This window comes from Manacus vitellinus, unplaced genomic scaffold, assembly GCF_001715985.3.
Source record: "Manacus vitellinus isolate BGI_N305 unplaced genomic scaffold, ASM171598v3 scaffold_27_pilon, whole genome shotgun sequence".
Lineage (NCBI taxonomy): Eukaryota > Metazoa > Chordata > Aves > Passeriformes > Pipridae > Manacus > Manacus vitellinus.
In genome coordinates, this window is record NW_021940039.1 from 1709030 (window position 1) to 1726886 (window position 17857).

The 17857-nt window shown below is 50.8% G+C and overlaps 1 protein-coding gene across 1 annotated transcript; it reads right to left on the reverse strand.

Moving 5' to 3' along the window:
* Positions 1-5559: 5559 nt before the first annotated feature.
* On the reverse strand, positions 5560-17613 carry MRRF (mitochondrial ribosome recycling factor). The gene is made up of 6 exons (XM_029960537.1): positions 17418-17613; positions 17034-17189; positions 15679-15797; positions 12846-12937; positions 7093-7252; positions 5560-5864 (listed from the first exon to the last, which is right to left on the reverse strand). The coding sequence occupies exons 1-6, from the start codon at positions 17593-17595 to the stop codon at positions 5787-5789; spliced, it is 783 nt and encodes a 260-aa protein (XP_029816397.1). The 5' UTR covers positions 17596-17613; the 3' UTR covers positions 5560-5786.
* Positions 17614-17857: the final 244 nt, after the last annotated feature.

Here is a 17857-nt window from a genome sequence, read left to right on the forward strand (position 1 = left end):
CCAAGCTGGGCAGCAGCGGGGGCAGCCTGGGGAGCGAAACTGTCCCCAGTGGCCGAGCAGGGCAGGCGGCCCCTTCCCCAGCTCCGCCGGGCACAGCGGCGGAGGACCCAGCACTTCCTCCGGCCCGGGGAGCTGACAGACAGTTTGGGGGGCTACAAATCAGAGCTGAAAAGTCGGGGCTGGACAGGCTGTCTGGGAACTCGTAACCTGAGCCCCAGGAAAGGAGGACTCAGGAAAGCGCTTTCAGCAATCATATTCATCATCTTCAGCTCGGGCTCATTAGGCTCGCGGAGCCCGGCCCCGCCACCGCCAACGCCTCCCGCACGCAGATAGAGCCGCCGGCTCAGACAAATAAATGCTTCCAGCTTCCCGGTGGATGCGGCAGGTCAGGGAGCATCTGATGCCAATTACCCGCGGTGTAGGGTTCCCCGGCCGTGCTCGCCAGCACCGCGGCTCCTGCGCTCCGGCCGGGAGGGCCGGGGCTGCCCCGGCCACGGGCTGCTCGGCCACCTACACGTCCCCTCCAGTTTGGGGTGGCCCCATGGATCACCCTCTGCCAGAAGCCATGGGGGCAGACACGGGGGAGAGTTTTGGTCTCCCTTTGCAGCAGGAAGAGTATCCCTGTGCCACCGAGCTTTGGGCTCCTCCATCCCGGGATAGGGGACTGGCTCAGGGACTGATCCCCTGAGCATTTCAGGGGATGCTTGAAAGCCACCCCTCCACGTGGCTGTCCCCACCAGCACTGGGCACCAGCGTGTCACTGCTGTCACTTCCTCCCAGGCTATCCCCAGCACACGTGCTCACAGTGTGGTGTGGCAGGGACCCTCCTCCCTGCTCCCCAGTGCGAGGCAGAGGGTGAGCAGATGCCCTGGCTGGTGCAGCAGGTTTGGAGCCATCCTGGCCGAGGGTCTGGCAGAGCCCTGGGCACTAGGCAGCCCTTCACCAAGCAGTGGGAAGGGTGTTGGGGCTGTGCATCACCATATGACAGCACGTGGGTGCCCTGCACACTGCTGTGCCCACCGTGTGTGGGTCCGGACATCCCTGGGGCATCACGTCCTCATTTCAGGGGCTGAGCAAAGGGCAGCTGTGGGAGTGACCATCAGGTTCAGGTCCAAAATTACACTGGACCATGGAAACCCACAGACAGGGCTGGGAAGGGCTCCCAAGATCCAGGCCTCCATCCCGAGGGGTGATGGCAGCCAGCACAGCCATGTGGTCTCACTGATGCCCCCTTGCCCTGCAGCTCTTGGGGACAGCTGCACGTCCCCAGTCCTCGGGGCTCAGCCTGGCCTGGACATCCTTAATTGCCCAAAGGTTGCTGTCCCCAGGCCTGGGGCCACGTGTCGGAGTGACCCCGGGCAGGAACCTGACACGGACACGAGTCATTCGGGATCAACGCTGGGGGCCAGGAAATTGCAACGGACACGAACCTAAATACACTGCAATACACTGCACCTCCCCCCAGGTAATCAGGGGCCGGGCCAGATTCCAGCTGACAGCTTAAATGCCTTAATTCCTTGGCCGCCGTGGTTCGAGGGGGTCCCGTGTGCCGTGGGCTTCTCCCAAACGGCCTCTGAGCTGGAGATTTGTCTGTAATTGGAGGCGTGTTGCATTCCCCTGAAAGTAGCCAGGTCCCGCTGGAGGGGGGCTGCGGGAAGGCAGCAATTTCCCTTATGGAATTATTTACCTGATTAGAGAGTTTATTTTATCAAAATTGCTTCAGAATGGGGCTGCTCAGTGTGTCCAGCGTGGGGAGCTCCCCGATGGGGCTGGCGACCTGGAGACAGGTAATTTGTGTGGTTAATGGGACTAATCCACCAAGCAATTACACCAATAGATTTCACGGCTGCAAAGTGCTCTGTTCCCATTAATTAAAAATCTGTTAAGAAGATTAGCACGTAAAGGCATCAAAAGAAACCCACGAGTTTCTTTCCCCACCAGCCCTCAAAGGCGAGTGTGGGAGTGCTGGATTGCTCACATTAGCACAAAAATTATTCTTTTAAAGGTAAGGGCTTCGAATCCAAAGTAACCGCTGACAGTTTCCCCTGACTTCCCTACCAAGAGGTCCTTTATCTTTAATTATAGTTTGTTTAAATTGGGCCTGATTGTTCATGTGGAGTGTTAGCTTAAATATATTTGGAACGCGTGGTTCCCCTGTGTGTGGCAGTGCAGTGAGAGGAGGGCAGCCCCCGGCTCAGCCCTGTGCCCTGGCAGATGCCCCCACTCTGGGCTGGTGCTCAGGACTGCTCAGGAGCAGATGGGGGTCCAGGGGAGTCCAAATTCAGCATCCCACCATTGAGATGGTCACAGCAGAGCAGGAGCAGGGATGGCAGTGCCAACATTGGTATCACCATTGGCCGGGGCTCACCCACCAAACCAGGCTCTGCAGCGGGTGCTGGGCTGGGTGGGCACCTCCCTGGTGTGGTGGGGAGCCAAGGCCTCTCCAGCAGCTTCCCTGTGGCATAAGTCCCATGCCAGCACCACTTGCACCCCGCGGACACCCTGCTCCCATCCCCACGATGCTGCTGCCGGCCAGCCCGGCTCTGCTCAGCTCAGCGGCCGGGGCCGCCCCTGGGCTTTGTCCACAGCCAGACTCACGGCAAAACAAAAGCAAATTCCCCGGCAGCTGAAGGTGCCATTTTTACGGCTGGGCTGAACGAGGAAGTATTTTTTGATCTCTTAAAAATCCTGAATATTATCTGACAGTTTATCTTGTTTCTCGCATCCGTGTCTTTGCAGCAACGCCAGCTCATTTACATGTGTATTGCGCCTGCCTCCACGGGTGCTGAGGTCAATTGAAACTCAAGAAAAGAGGAGAAATTTATGCAAAACTGTTGATTGCATTTGTATGTAATGAAATCATCCAATATTCATCTGACTATAGACTCTAATCTGAAAGGAGAAGTGAAGGACATAAGAGTCACTGGAAAGCAATAATGAGCTTCTGTAGTGATTAAAAAAGCACTTGAGCTTTCTGAAAATCCAGCCAGAAATCGTGTCTAATCAACACGGAATATAGGAGGCAGAGATTACATTGATACATTTTGCAAAGCTCACTGTTGAAAATGTATGCGAGCTGTAAACTCTGACATGCCATCCAGGGTCTGTTGGATACAAATCCGGGCGGCACAATCAGCGCCCGGCTCGTCCCTGGCACAAAGCAATCTTGGTGTCTCTGCTCGATGACTCACAAGGAGCGCAATCACATCTATTTTGAAGAGCAATGTTGTTTTTTAACTATGTCGAGAGCTTCCAGCTTCCTTGGAGTTTTTCCTTCCCTTTGCCTGTGTTTTGAGTGTCCCCACGGCCGCCCAGTCCAGGAGCTGGCGGGAGGCTGGTGCCTGCCCTGGTCCCTGTCCAGCAGCTCGGAGCAGACTGGAACATCCTGGTGGTGCCGAGTGTGGCTGTGGCAGCCTGGGGAGGCTGCAGTCTCTCCTGAGCAGGGGTGTGCACAGGAATGTACCCCTTGTGCTGGGAGTGTGACCCCCCAGGGACCCCCACCCTTCCAGGCCATGGCAGCACCCGCCAGGTGGGAACACAACAGTGCCTCATGTCAACAGATGCTGTTGGGAGAGGGGTCCTAGTGAGGACAGAGAGGTGTGGACAGCCCAGGGCAGAGAGTGAGGGGCCTGGCCATGGCCTTCCCTCACCCCCTGTCCTGCACCACCCACAGCATTTGTGGCCGAGGCCAAACCACGTGGTGGCCGGTGTGGCATCACTGACACAGACCCACATTACACCAGCCCAGCTGCTTTCTGGCCCATGTCCCTACCCCTCCTGGGTTATTTGGCACAGCTGGAGCTCCTTCCCACCCGCCAACAGCATCAGCTGCAGCTCCTTATCAGCTCTGGGTGCAATCCAGGCTGGAACCAAGTGAGAGGTTCCTGCTGGTGCTGCTGGAGGAGTGTTTAGAGCAGGCAGACCTTGTGTTGCAGCTCCTGGTGTTTGGAGCAGCAGGTGATTTACACTGTGAAGGGAAAGTGGGACCTGTCCAGAGCTGCCCTGTGAGCGAGCTGGTGGTGAGTGCCCATCCTCTTTTCTCCTGGGTGGTGCTGCTGTGGTCCTGCGTGGTTGGAAGGTGCTGGGGCTGTGGCTGGTGCTTTTTTTCTGCTTGTCCTGCAGTGCAAGGTTCCGTGGGGAGCAAGGATGGGCTGGGGGGGGCACAGCTCCCTGGGCTCAAGTGTTGCTTGCCCTGCTTTGGTGGTACCAGGGCTGAGAGCAGCATCTGTGGGTGCTGTGGCTGCTCCTTGCTGATGCAGAGCACAGGGCTGAGGTGGGGATGCAAATAAGTGGGCTCCCCAGCCATCCAGGCAGCTCCATCCCCAGCCCAGTGCTGGAGCAGTTTTACCACAGGTTTTATTTCCTGTGAGGTGCAGTGAGATGCTACAGGGTGAGGAAGAGCAGTAAATATTTGGGAAATTCCTCTGTACAGTGATCCCCTGAAGCTCCAGTGCCTGGCTCCATCAGCCCATCACCACCCTTCAAGGGCTTGGAGAATGGGAAGAGGCTGGAGAAACACCCGTGGGCAGGAGCAATTCTCCACCTGCCCTGGCTTTGTGGAGCTCCCAGCTCAGCAGCTGCTGCTCCCAGGCAGGTACCAGGAAAACCCTTCAGGGCCAGGCTGCTGAGGGGATGCTGAGGCTGCAACAATGGCAAAAGAAGCCCAGTTGATAAATGTCAAAAGAAATCCAGTAATCGGCTGAAAGCAATTTCCCGAGCCGAGGAACCGCCCTGGGCTCGCCATCTTCCTTTATTCATTTATCATGGTAAGGGCTTCGGCCAAAATACACAAAGCAGAGAAATTGTTGACATGTGGGGCCCTAGCAGAGCAAATCCTTCATCCTCCTCCCCCTCCCTGCGGCACACAAACTCACTTTTTGGGAGTTGTTTATTTAAGGAGTGCAGAGCACTCGGCGCTCTTTGAACCCGAATGCCTTGGGAGCAGGGCTGGGGGGCTGCCACCACCTTCCTGCTCCTGCCATCACCAAGGCTGTTTGCTGCCATCAGGAAATACCTGCTGGCAGCGAGGAGCTGAGCTGTGTGATGTGCTCAGGACCTTGTCCTGCTTCTGCCTCCTCCAACCCCACAGATGTGGTGCTAGTGGCTCGCACAGGTCCTCTGTAACTGGTCAGAGGGGGCAGATACTGGCTTTGGGAAGTTCCTGTGTTGGCTTTTGATCCTCTCAGTCCTGGCTAAAGCAGCTGTGCTGACAGCACTGGTTTCAATTCTCTGCCTTGGGTACCACAGAGCCCCTGCCCACCCTGCACAGCCAGTGCTGAGCTCCCTCACCCCTTCCCAGTGGAGCAAAGGCTTCCTTTGGGACACGGGAACCCAAGAGAACACACCAACCAGGGCCTGGCTGTTGCAAGGCTGCTCCTCCACATCTCATTTTGACTTTATTTCAAGAAAAAATAAGTGCTGAGGTTTGCAGCAGGTTCCCCCTGCACGTGTTCCTGGCTCCTGCTGGGCTGGTGGTGCAGGAGCACAAAATGGGGTGTGAGGTGAGCAGGGCAGTCCTTCCTCCTCAGCTTCCCTGAGAGCCCTTCCAGCAGCCTCCAGTCCTCCTTCCAGATGTTTTATTTCTCATTTCACCCAATTCTGTTCCCACCTGGATGAACAGCGAGCAGAGTTCCCCCCTCCCTCCAGCACTGCCCAGGTGGGCAATGGGAGCAGCCAAGGCACAGAGCTGCTCATCCCTGAGGCTGCTGCCTCCAGGCAGAGATGAGTGCTGGGGCACGTGGCAGTCCATTCCTGCCCAAGGGGCAGTGTGTCCATTGGGATGGTGTTTATCCAAGCAGCTCCTTGGTTTTTGCTGCCAGCAGCTTGTCCATCTCAGCGACAGCCTCATCTGCCATTTGCTGGATCTGTGGCAAGACAATACAAGTCAGAGTCCTGTGTGAGGGGATGCCAGAGTTTAGAGGGAAAGGAGTGACTTCAGGGCAGGGCAGAGACCTGCTGGTGCTGGCACCAGAGAAGAGAGGGCTGTTCCCTCCTGCAGCACTATCAGAACACACAGGTAACAGCAGGAGCCTTAGTACATGCCAGGAATACACACACCCAGTAACCATCTGTTTGTTTCTTGTAAAAAATAAAATGGTGGTTGTCCAAGCCCTGCCCAGAGATCAGCTCTCCTGGTAACATGGGATGGACATGGCAAGAATGTAAAAGGGATCAAAATCTGCAGGCCCTTGAGTAAGAGCAGGTAAAGGCTGGAGCACAATGGGGGGTATGCACTGGTTTCACAGGTTTAAGTTCTGCTTGCTCCCAAGGTCTAATGATGACCTTTCCTCATGAGGAAAAATTTGGGTACAAGAAAAAATTCCACTGGAGATGTTACCTCTACCAATGCAGAAAACCATCTGTCTGCTCTGGGAGAGCTGCTTCCCAACAGGATTTGGTTACAATGGCATGGCCATTTTTCCTGCTTGCACAAACACTCTGGATATCGATGTTTATTTTTGTGAGCACACAGAGAACTGTCCCAGAGCATTTGCAATGTATCTAACTTTAGCTGTTAATAAACAAACAGCTAAGAAGTAATGGCCTGCCTTCAGAGGCATCAATTCAGCAGAACACTTAGGCTTGTGCCTGAGTTTATGCCCAAGTAATTGACTTTAGTGACATCTGCTCTTAGGGAATTAGGCATGTGCTTAAGTATTTTCCTGAATTGGAGCCAAAAACTCTGGACAGAGATAATCTTGCTAGCCTTTTCATTAATAACAACTGAAACAATCCTCATTAACACCCACTGTGTGCAGTGGCACCGGGTGAGTGGTGGTACAGGCATGGACGTGGATTGTTTTGCTCCCCAAATTCAGCGGGTTTGTGCAACAATCCCTCGTAGTGCAAAAGCTTTTGGGGAATGTTTTTTCCCCTGTGTCAGCTTACCATGGTTCATATCATAAATTTGGCTTTGAGATTGAAGTCCCCAATCTCACAAAGCAAAAGCAAATACAACAGCCATTGACCAACTCCAAAAACAGCCCATTCCCCCACTGGGTTCTCAGTGATGGAGATTTGTCAGCAAGGGCTGGGACAAACACACCATTGAGCTCTGAGACACCAAGATATGGCAGAAGGGAAGAAAATTACCTGCTTTTCTAGCAGATAGATGGTATCTTCTGACACTTTGCTCTTGGACTTCTTTACCTGGCTGATGCTTTTGCTTCGCACCTTTCTCAGGGCCTCTTTGGACTTGTTGGTGGCCTGCTTGGCCAGCTTGGCCAGGTTCTCCCTGTGCTCCCTGGTGACCCTAGAAACACAGGGAGAGGAAAAACACCAAAAGAAGAACAGTGTCATGTGTGGTAAAGCCAGATTTATTTTTTGTGATGGACTTTGGGTAAATGAGTGATCCTCTCTGAATGGTGAGGCCCTGACCAGGGACACCCAAAAGCTGCTGGTGTTAGACAGACCTTGCTCTGTTTGGAGGCCCTGTGTGTCACAGGGCAGAGGGACTGAACAGCTCAGGGCACGTTTTTATTCTGCTTTGGTCCACCTGGAAAAAACAGCCACCTCTGCACAGCATCCCCAGGGCAGCAAGTCTTGAGCCTAGAATGAAAAATTTCTAGCCTGGCCCTAAGCTGGGGAACTTGGACTGAATCTTACTTGGTTTATAGTTGTTGCTGCAGTGACTGAAAGTCATGCTGAAATGTTCAGACTTTCCTTATTTCCTGCTGCCAAAGCATCTGTGGGAAAGAGGAAAAATCCAGTTCCAGACTTGAAAGATGGAACTGAAAAGTGTCATCCTGAAAAGCATAATCCTGCAAAGCTGGGAGAAAACCTTAGTTCCTGAAACTCAGATTTGTCTTCCTGCAACTGAAAAGCCTGAATTAAGGACTGGGAAGCTACAGAGTTTATCTTTCACTCAACTTTATTCCAGCTCACCATGACCAGGATTTCCCACCAAGATGATGTGAACACCTGGTTGGACAAGAGGATGCTGCTGGACATGGTCAGCCACAGGTAACTTGGCCCACCTTCAGCTCCACCTTCCCCCTGACATGGGGCCAGTTATTGCTGTGGTGCCACAAGAAAATCCTGAATTTTCCATTCCAAACTGAAAACCGCAGGTGGTGAGAGAGTCTGACCATCAAGAAGTCTCAGGAATGGCTGGGGTGTCCCCTCAGCTCTGGTAATGCCCCAGCACCTACAGCTGATCACTGTCAACTGCTAGTGCTTAACAATAATATTTTAATAATTTTCACGGCTATTGGAGTTTCCAGGCTGCCTGGAGAGAGAAAAACCCCAGTGCTCTCGCTGAGACTTGCTAGCTCAAGGGAGATATTGCAAAATAAACATTTCACAGGAGTATTTAGAAATTGGCTGTAGCAGCCTGGGTCACCAAAACACTGGGGCTAAGACTTTTCCTGCAGAGAGCTCAGGAAATGTGGGGTGGGGGTGCCTGGGCTCTGCCCCACAGTGGGTGTGTGTTATGGGCAGGCTGTGGGGGCACAGTGGGACCCTTGGGCCAGCAGGTCCCTTCCCTGCAGGCAGGTCTCTCCCAGCAGATGTCTGCAGAGGCACTGGCCTCTTGCCAGCCATCTCTATTTCATGGTGCCAGAGGGAACAGTCTTCCCAGAACCAGTTAGAAATGACAGGAATTTGGGATGGCTAGGAAAGCTGACAGACCCAGAGAGCAGCATCCCAGCCCTGGCATCCAGGGCACCCTGGTGCCTGTCCCTTCCCTGGGAGATGGCCAGGGGATGTCACACAGAATCAAAGAATATCCTGAGTTGGAAGGGGCCCACAAGGACCATCAGTTCAACCCCTGACCCTGCCCAGGGCAACCCAACAATCCCCCCTGTCCTTGAGAGCATTGTCCAAACACTCCTGGAGTTCTGGCAGCCTTGGTGCTGTGCCCACTGCCCTGGGGAGCCTGGTCAGTGCCCAACCACCCTCTGGGGGAAGAACCTTTCCCTGAGATCCAACCTAACTCATCACATGTGGCAGGAGGCTCCTGGTCAGCACAGGCAGAGGAGAGAGCAGGGATCCTTGTGATCCTCGTGGTTTCCCTGCATCCCAACATCGGTGCCTCTGGGGCTTCTCGTGTTCGACCTCCCCGGCCAGAGCTCCCGCAGCACATTGGAACCAGCAAAGCCGGCTCACAGGCAGAGGTCCCCGTGAGGTCAGATTCTCAGGCAGCTTTCGGGGGGCGGGGGGGAGTCAATCCTGGCTGCTCAGCTTGGAGGGGGGAGCTGGAAATCTCTCCCATCTCCTGCTGGGTGGCGGGGGAGCCGCTCAGCGCTGGGAGCCGAGCGTGGCTTTCGCGAGCTGAGCTGAGCTGAGCTGAGCTGAGCTGAGGGTATCACTCGCCTGCCCGGGGCTGCCGAGCCTTGAAGGAAATGTTTTTGTTTATGCAGCGCTGCCAGATTTCCTCTGCTTCTTGGCACGGGGTCACAGCTTTCATGCCTCCTTGTCTGTCTTTATTAACACCAATTTCTTTTTATCACCGTGCTGTGCCGGGGAGTTTCTCAGTGGGTTTTATGTTCCAGCCAGACTGTGTGTAAATTCTCAGCAATGCTACCAACAGTGCCAGAAGTGGACGCTTTTCCAAGCAGATGCTGTTTCTGGTTAAGGAATCCATCAACACGAGCCAGGCCCATGGTTTCTAAGGACAGTTGTTTAATCCTGCCCCTAGATGTGGGACTTTTAAGCTGCTCTTAGGTATGTTTTCTTTTCTGTCTATAAACCAATCCCCACTAGTAATCCCTACCCCCACTAAAAGCTAAAAAAAAGTGTGAAGTGAACTTGGGGAAGGGGTGCCAGAGTGGGAAATGAGGACAAGGTCCCCATCTGTCACCTCTGATGCCCTTCCTGCAGCTCACAGAGCAGCGGGCTCAATTCCTGCTGTTCCCCCAGGGACCAGGACAAAGCCTGGTGAATGACATGTCAGGGGGGGTCACAACACACACCATCCCACGAGTAACATCTTTTTTTCTGCCTCCCCCAGCTCCAGTGGTTCAAGCCCTGCAGCCCTCGGCAGAGCAGACCCACAGCGAGCTCGACAGGGCTCGTCTCAACGCAAGACGTTTATCCGGGTAAGAGCAATTTCTGTATCTCAAACATGAGGAATTTCCTGTGAAGGAGAGGGATCAGTTAAAGCAAAGCAGGCTTAACTAAACACTCTGCATTCATAATTGCAGATAAACACAGGGTGCAGCATTTATTGCTCAATAAAAAGCAAGCGACAGACTCCTGACGATGAGCGAGTGCAGCTCGGAGCAGCCTTGGTGTGTTTTCAAGTGAGATTTTTTGTGTCCTTTCTCCCCATAATAGGTATCTTTGCATATTTCTTAAAGGGTAAAGGGAAAAAAAAGCTCACAATGAGTCATTAAACTTTCAAATGAGTCATCTGGCTTTCAGTAAAACATGTGTAAAAATATTACTGATTTACAAACAATATCCAGTGTAACACAATGGGTCCAAAAAAGATGAATCTAAAAATGAGGCAATACCATAAAAGACACAAGGTCAGGTCAAATTCGGCCAAGAGATCAACCAATACAAACGTTCCCATGGCTGGTTCCTTTTTTTATTTTTATTTTTAAACCCCTGGAGGCTACTTTTTATACAAATAAATATTGCCTATGCAGCGTTAGCCACAGAAACAGGCGAATGCCTCGGGGAGCAGAGGGATCCTGGCAGGCAGCAGAAGTAAACACCAACCACACGAGTGTATTTTTTCTGCTGAAACGGCAGTGCAAAACCTAAACTAACAGAATAAATACTGAGAAGCAAACTCCACTTTTAAATGCTCAGCTGAAACACTCTGGAGCACAGCTGGACCTGCACAAGGCAAAACACGACACACGTGTGTCCAGCTGACAGGTCAGAGTGGGAAGTGGTTTTAATGACAGGTAAGGACAATTTGGGTTTGGTTTTATTTTTAGTGCGACTTCTTTTCATGGAAGAACCAATTTCTGCAGAAATAATATTAATATCTCTTAATTTTTTATGTGTTTGCTCAGTTTCCATATCAGATGTAATTTTGGCAATTTTATTGCATCTGTCTGTCATATATCCTCTCATAAACTGTTGGAAATAATGAAAAACCTAGAAAATTTTAAAAAGCAATTCAGGGATATAGTATTAAAGAGAGGCCTCTTGCAGAATTTGATTGTTTCTGGCCCCCTTTTTGCAATAGGGGGTTTTAAAAGGCTGGAACTGTCTGCTTGTCTTTTCAGTAAGTGGATGAAACTCCCAAAGACCCAGTCATGTAACTGGAGAGCAAAAGGGACTAGAGATGCCAGTGAGGGCAGACTCACAGGGCACAGCTCCCAAAAAACCTTAACTCAGGACTTCCCAGGCTCCCAGGCAGTCAGGAAGTGACCAGGAGCTGCAACCCTGACACACCAGAGGAACACTGGAGTACACCAGGCAGAGCTTCCCTGGGAAGAGAAGACTTGTTTTCGCTCTGCAGCTCCACAGAAGATGGTGACAGACCATACATACACATTTGTTTAAAAACACAGTATTTTGTTAAAGCTCCGGATCTGCAGTTTTGGAGTTTCCTCCCCTGCAATTCGTATTCAAGGATGACCCAAGTGCCCATTAACAATCAAACCACTGTGCAGCAACCCGGGAGCCTCAGCAATTATGAAGATAATGGTGCCCTCCTCCTCCTCTGCCTCCTCTCCTGAGGAATGGGGGAAGGGCAGGGAGCACGGGGAAAGAAAATCAGCAAATAGAATGATAATGTCATTGCCTCTCACCGACTGCAACGGAAAGCTGCAATTAGACTTCTCTGATGAAAATGCTGGGTAAAATTCCATAGAATTTTTTTTAAGGAGATCTAAAGCATAAGAAATACCTGGTTCATCTTCACCAAGAAGTCACCTGCTTGTGCAAGGGGTTTGTGCACTCCCTGCCTGAGAGCTGTTTGTCTTTACCCCGAGGTGTGAGTTCATCTACAGCCACACCTGCCCAGAGTATTTGGATGTTCCACAAAGTCTGAGCACCCACAGGAACCTGTGAGCTTTGCTTGTGCCACCCAACTCTGGTGCCCATGTGACAGGCACTGTCTGTGCCAGCGAGTGGAGCTGCTGGGAGCCCTAATTTCACCTGAAAGGACCCCCATTCCCAGGCAGAGCCCAGCATGCTGCAGTCCAAAGCACACTAAGGGATCATCAGGATGGCTTCTCCTGACCACAAACTGAAGCATGGATGCAGTGGCACCTCCTGCCTTGTCCAAGGGCTGGGAGACACCTGTGATGGGTGAGGGAAGCCATGCTCATGCCTTGGCCAGGGGCAGCCTGCTTTTCCATCAGCCCCACACCAAAACTTCCATGCAGCCATCAGTTACACAATGTGTATTAGATGAGAAGAGGGAGCAGATTTTTCAGTCAAAGCTATAAATTTCCTGCCTCTCCCTTTCACCACTTCCTTTTAGTGCTCTCTGCACCAAGGTGCTACTCATCCCTAATACTACTGGCTCACTAAATTCACTCCTGCCTTACTGCTGCTCTTTGCTGGTGTAATTCTGGGAATTTAGAGCAGGGCACTAAAGAATCAGCTCCTGAGTTAAAGCAATACAGGTTCAAAAGCCTCTGGCTCTCCTGCAAAGTGCTGCAGCCAGCAAGGACCAAGATTTCTCTGCATGAAGAGGATGAAGAACAAAACCAACCACCAGATGCCAAGACATGATGACTTAGAGCTCAGGCACTTGGAAGAGGTTCCACCAGACACTTTCAGAGGCTCAGATTTTTCTCCAGACCTGAACTTACAGCTATTTGGAAAGCAGCTGCATCAGGATATTCAGCAGTCGTGCACGTTTACCCTCTGAAGGGCACTCACTGCAACCTACTGTGTTGTCTTGTGTGGTGATGAGCTCGGGCAGTGATACTCACTTAGGAACTGGCACCCGAATCATCGTCCCGTCCACCTCGGGGTTCAGGTTCATGCCACTCTCCCTTATAGCCTTCATAGCTGCAGCTGTGCTCTGTAAAGCAGATCAAAAGGTAAAAGGGAATTAGGAAATAATCATTCCCATATGCCAGAACTCTGTCAATAGTTGGCAATCCATCTCCATGGAACATGGAAACATTTACTTCTGTTACCAGTAAGATCAGGAAGTTACATTGGTGCAGAGAGCTTTGATCAAACCGAATGGGAAACTAGGGCCGCTCGTATCGGGGTAGGGGGGCACCAGGGGGGGAGAGGGGAAGGCAGGCAGGCAACAACAAAAGAAAACTGTTTTGTTTCTTTGAAACTATTCGAATGGTTTGAGGCAACGCAGAGTGAAACCGCAATAAATTCCCAAGGCAGAGCCTGACTGTGGCGAAGGAGATGAAAGATTCTGAGCATTTAAAAATTCCAGCTGAATGTTTCCCACTAGAAATCACCCAGTGCCAATTCTGAAACGTTAACAAACTTAACCACTTCAGCACTACAACCTGACCACAGGACATCGGGGTGGCAGCAGATGGCTGAGAAACAGCGCCCGTGCCCAGCTCCGTGTTTATTTTACAGCTCATTACTGAGGATTAACTTCTCAAACTCCCCTGCCACTGGATGATGCTCTGCTCTGCTTAAAAGGTGGGGTGGCAGGTTTTCCTGGTGACTGCAAGGTGATTAAAAGGCTTCACCTCCATCCCAGGGCACGGGTTGTGCCTCTAGAGAGTGCCAGGCAGAGTTAAAGCAGAGTTTGGCCCGGAGCTCCTGTGAGGCTCTGCCAGGTCGTTTTGTTCTTGACATTGCCAAGCCCAAGGAGTTTGTGTTCCTGTGGCACTTGTGTGGTGTTTCCTACCAGGCACGATGCTATTTCTGATCCTCTTTGCCATCATTAACTTCAGCTCCAGGCTGCTGCAGTGTTTATGTCATTCAAACCGTATTTGTGAAGCTCAGCTTTTGTCATCTGAGGCACAAACTAAAGCTCTGCAGATTTGTTCAGGTCCCTGACACGTGACATCACTGAACCTAATGAATGCTCTGCTGGTAAGAGACAACTGCTGTCCTCTGAAACTACAAGGGCAGAGAAAATGCAACCAAAATTATCTCAGCACATTAGGAATAAAAAGGGATGGTGGAAAGAAACACTCAGTAAAAACTGTGTTGTTTAACACAGATATTGGAGGAGATGGAAGGAGGGGAAAATATTGTAATATTACTCTTGCAGCCTATGAAAAAAAAATACCTAAAAAACCAGCATCTTGTTCGGTTTTATAAATCTTGGGCAAACAGACTTTGGCCCTGCAAGCCCTTTTCTATGATTGTTTTATTTCTCACTCTTCAGGCACTTTTATTTTCTTCTCAGTGTCATGAAGTACTGATGACATGCTGTAAATGATGACATCAAGTAATCGTGTCTGTAATGGTTTTAAAGAGTTCAGTCTATCACAGAACAGTTATGGTATAAAGCAACTGTACTGAGAGAAACAGTTCTAGTTCAAGTGACAAGTGGTCCTTTGGCTTAGAAAGCAATTGCAGGCACTGCTATATGGAGGATATTTAATTTCTCACATGCCCATTTCTCAGCCTGAGGTCCTGTTTGACACGGGGTAAGTCATGGAGTGCCTTCCCTGGCCCTCTCTGCGGGACCTCGGCGCACTCGCTGATGAGGGGCCTCTGTTCTCCAGAGCCTTTGTACACTTTAAGAAACACTTAGGCATCAAGTGCCTTACACTGACCTCCTCTGAGACTTTGCTGACTTAATTAATAGGGGAAAGCCTTTGCAAAATAAATAGAGATAAGCCCTGGCAAACCTCCAGACGTGGGGTGAGATGAATCGCTGACCCTGCGCTGGCTCCTGGTCCCATTGCCTGGCTCTGTCTGTGGGAGCTGCAGGGCACCCCAAGGGCTTGATCCCCAGGTGGGATTTGCACTGCTGCCTCATTTAGGGGCAAGTCTAAGGCTCCTGCAGAAAATTAAGGGAACTTGTCTCTCACAGAAGATAACTTAAAGCACCTCACTTGTGTCCTGACCAGCAGACGCTGCCCCTAAGGAGGAGCTCACCAACCTCAGCAGTGCCCAGCTCGAGCTCTGTGACACTGAGCACAGCTCAGCCCCACCAGGGAGGCTCCTCAGAAGCTCACAAGCTCCATCAGCAGCTTCTCCCACGAGCTGTAAGAGGTGTCCCCAGCCCTGGTGGTAAGTAAGCAAGTTCCAGATGATGGTGATGGTGTGTCCAGCACAAATTCCAGCTACACGGCTGGTTCTGTGCCTGGCCATGTCTTCACAAGGAACTGAACTAACACAACAGGGCAGGCACAATGTCAGAGACACGTCTGTCACTCAGGTGAGTGTGTGTGTGGGCTCAGGACTGCTGGGTGCCATAAACACATGGCAAAGGGGGAGGGCTGGCAGGGCACAGGGAATCTTGTCTGTGACTTAGTGTTGCTCTGCAGATCCACCTGACAGGAAAGTAGCCCCCAGAGCAAACCCCTTGCAGTGTGGTACTCACTGGATACAGCCCTGAGAGCAATCCCAGCATGGAACTCTCCTGTGACCCCTCACAGCTGCAGGTGAGCTGCTCTGTGAGCCAGGCAGGGCTGGGGAATCACTGTCAGCAGCAAAATACCCCTTCTGTTCTGTGTCAGCACAAAGTGACACAGCCCAGCCAGAGCTCCCAGCCCTGCCACGTTTGACTGATTTTGTCTAAGTGTTCCTTTGCTCAGCATCAACCTGTTTGTTCCCCTGGTAATTATCCCTTCCCACTGCCTTCAGTCACGTGTCCTTCCTTACCTCTGGAAAACTGGTCATGTTCACTATAATGAGCTGTGGTGATTTCTGTGAGATCTGCCCCAGCTGGTTCAGTGGAAACTTCCCATCTTTGGTCACCACAGTTATGTGATCCAGGGCCCCTCAAAAGAACCAAACACAGGCACTTTCAGTATGATACAGCAGTTTGCAGCAATGCTGAAGAAAAATGCGTCTGCAGTGTCCCACTTCCCTCCTGCTTTGCAAAATATAGATGTTACAAAGGAAAAAAAAACGTGTTTATTCAGACTTCAGGTGCTGTTTGTGTTCAGGCATCCCCTGTGTATTCACAAGCTAAATATTTCAAAGCTACTCTAAAGCACAAAAACATGAAAACAAAACTCGTGTTTGTTTTTGCTACCAGAATAGGAAAACTAAGCAGGACTGTTAAGAATGAAAAGGAAATAATTATTTTTTAATCCTTAGTATTTAAAGAATATAAAAACGTGGCTGTAAAAATCAAGAAAAATATTGTCTTTAACTTAGCAGTGCTCTCTTAAACCCCTCTTTTTTTTCCCCCAGGTCCCCAGAGGGGTGTTGTACACTGCCTAATTTAAGGTATTCAGTTTCTCCCTGAGCTACTCTTAATCTGCTCTCTAGTTTCTGCTGCAAAATGTTAACAGGCCAAAAGGCACATGGGACAGGAGGTACTTTATCAGTGGAATTAAAAAAAATACCTATGGTTAAAATAAATAGTTAAGAGACCAAGCTACGCTTTCCAACTCCATTAAAGACAGAAGTGCCCCTGCCAGAGCTGGGGTGGTGAATGATTCAAATTTGGTCATTGTTTAATGTTAAATTTTATCCCTGAAACTTGATACACTCACAAATGCGTGGGTTCAGAGTGTTATAGTAACTGTGGCTTAGTCAAATATATTCACATTTCTTCCTAAAGCACAAAATCCACTAAGTGAACGAGGCTTGTACAGGTCACTGCCCACAAAGACACACAGCAAAAAAAAGTTTGTATATGCCAGACACCAGCCTGATGGCAATTTCCAAAAGGCTAATTTGATGGCAATTGGATTTTTCCTGCCCTACTGCACCATTAGCTGACAACCTGCTTCTCCATCACATCTGCAAACAGTTCAGTTAGAGACTTTTGACATCTCCCACTTACAAAAGCTATTTCCAGGAAGCTATTAGCCAAAATGGATTCTTCCTGGTCAAGCTCAGGGTGAAGAAAGCCTTTAGCAGGGATGTCAAGGCTGCAGCAACTGGGTGCCCCGTGAATAACTCCAGAAAAAGAAAATCAACTTTGAAAAAATCAGAGTTCTCCATTACTGGGATTTGTAACCTTATTTACGGGCCACAGAGCATCACACAAAGAAGTTACCAACCTGGTGAGGTTCTAACACTGATGTTCCTGCTGAAATCTTCTTTCAGAGCTTCTATGACTGCCTGCATGTCCTCATTGGTTTCCTCCAAATTGATAATATCCTCAACTAGGGCAGCACTGATATTCACTTTGGCTTGGCTCTGCCCTTTACCTTTAGCTGCAGATTGCACAAAAAGAAAAAAATTAATTTCTATTTGTGACAACAGTTAGTTGCTGCATTAGAAAGTAGACTCAGTTCAGAACTGAGTCTAAGATAATCCAAAGTAACTGTACTTTTTAATGATTAAAAAGCCCAGTACTTGAGCACATGTGCCAAAATATATACATATATATTATATATAGAGAGAGAGGGGTTGCAAAACCAGGAAAAAGCTGCTGTTTTTACCCTTTTTGGTAGCAAGCTGTCTGCTCAGCAGCACCTGATGGCCACACTGCCTGCAGCCCTCCAGGAGCAGGGCAGGGCAGCCCACAGGAGCCCCTGGCAGCCCCCTGGTCAGCAGGAAGGACGAGCGGTGCAGCAGGGACGGGAGAGGACGGAGCCACCTCAGTGCCAGAGCCATCATCCCAGCTCCTCTCTGACCCACCTGGAAGAGAGAAAGGCAGGGGGGCTACTGGGCCTGCTAAAAACAACCTGATTTAGGGCTTAGTGGTACTCATGGACACAAGGTGACAGCTCAGCGACGTGGGCACTGGGTCTGGGCATCTGCAGTGGAAAGGGCTCGGTGGCTGCCAGGTATCGGTGTGGGCTCTGCACATCTGTGCAGACGGGCACGGGCCTCTGGCACAAACCCTGCGGCTGCCGAGGTGGAGCAGCTCGTACAGTAC

Bases quoted from the DNA above. Each gene is read 5' to 3' on its own strand.
- MRRF (XM_029960537.1), bottom strand. From the start codon at position 17,595: ATGATGGCTCTGGCACTGAGGTGGCTCCGTCCTCTCCCGTCCCTGCTG. The intron at 17,190-17,417 runs GTAAAAACAGCA...TGCAATCTGCAG, and splicing joins ACAGCTTGCTACCAAAAAGG to CTAAAGGTAAAGGGCAGAGC. The intron at 5,865-7,092 runs GTAATTTTCTTC...GTCTTGCCACAG, and splicing joins TCTATCTGCTAGAAAAGCAG to ATCCAGCAAATGGCAGATGA.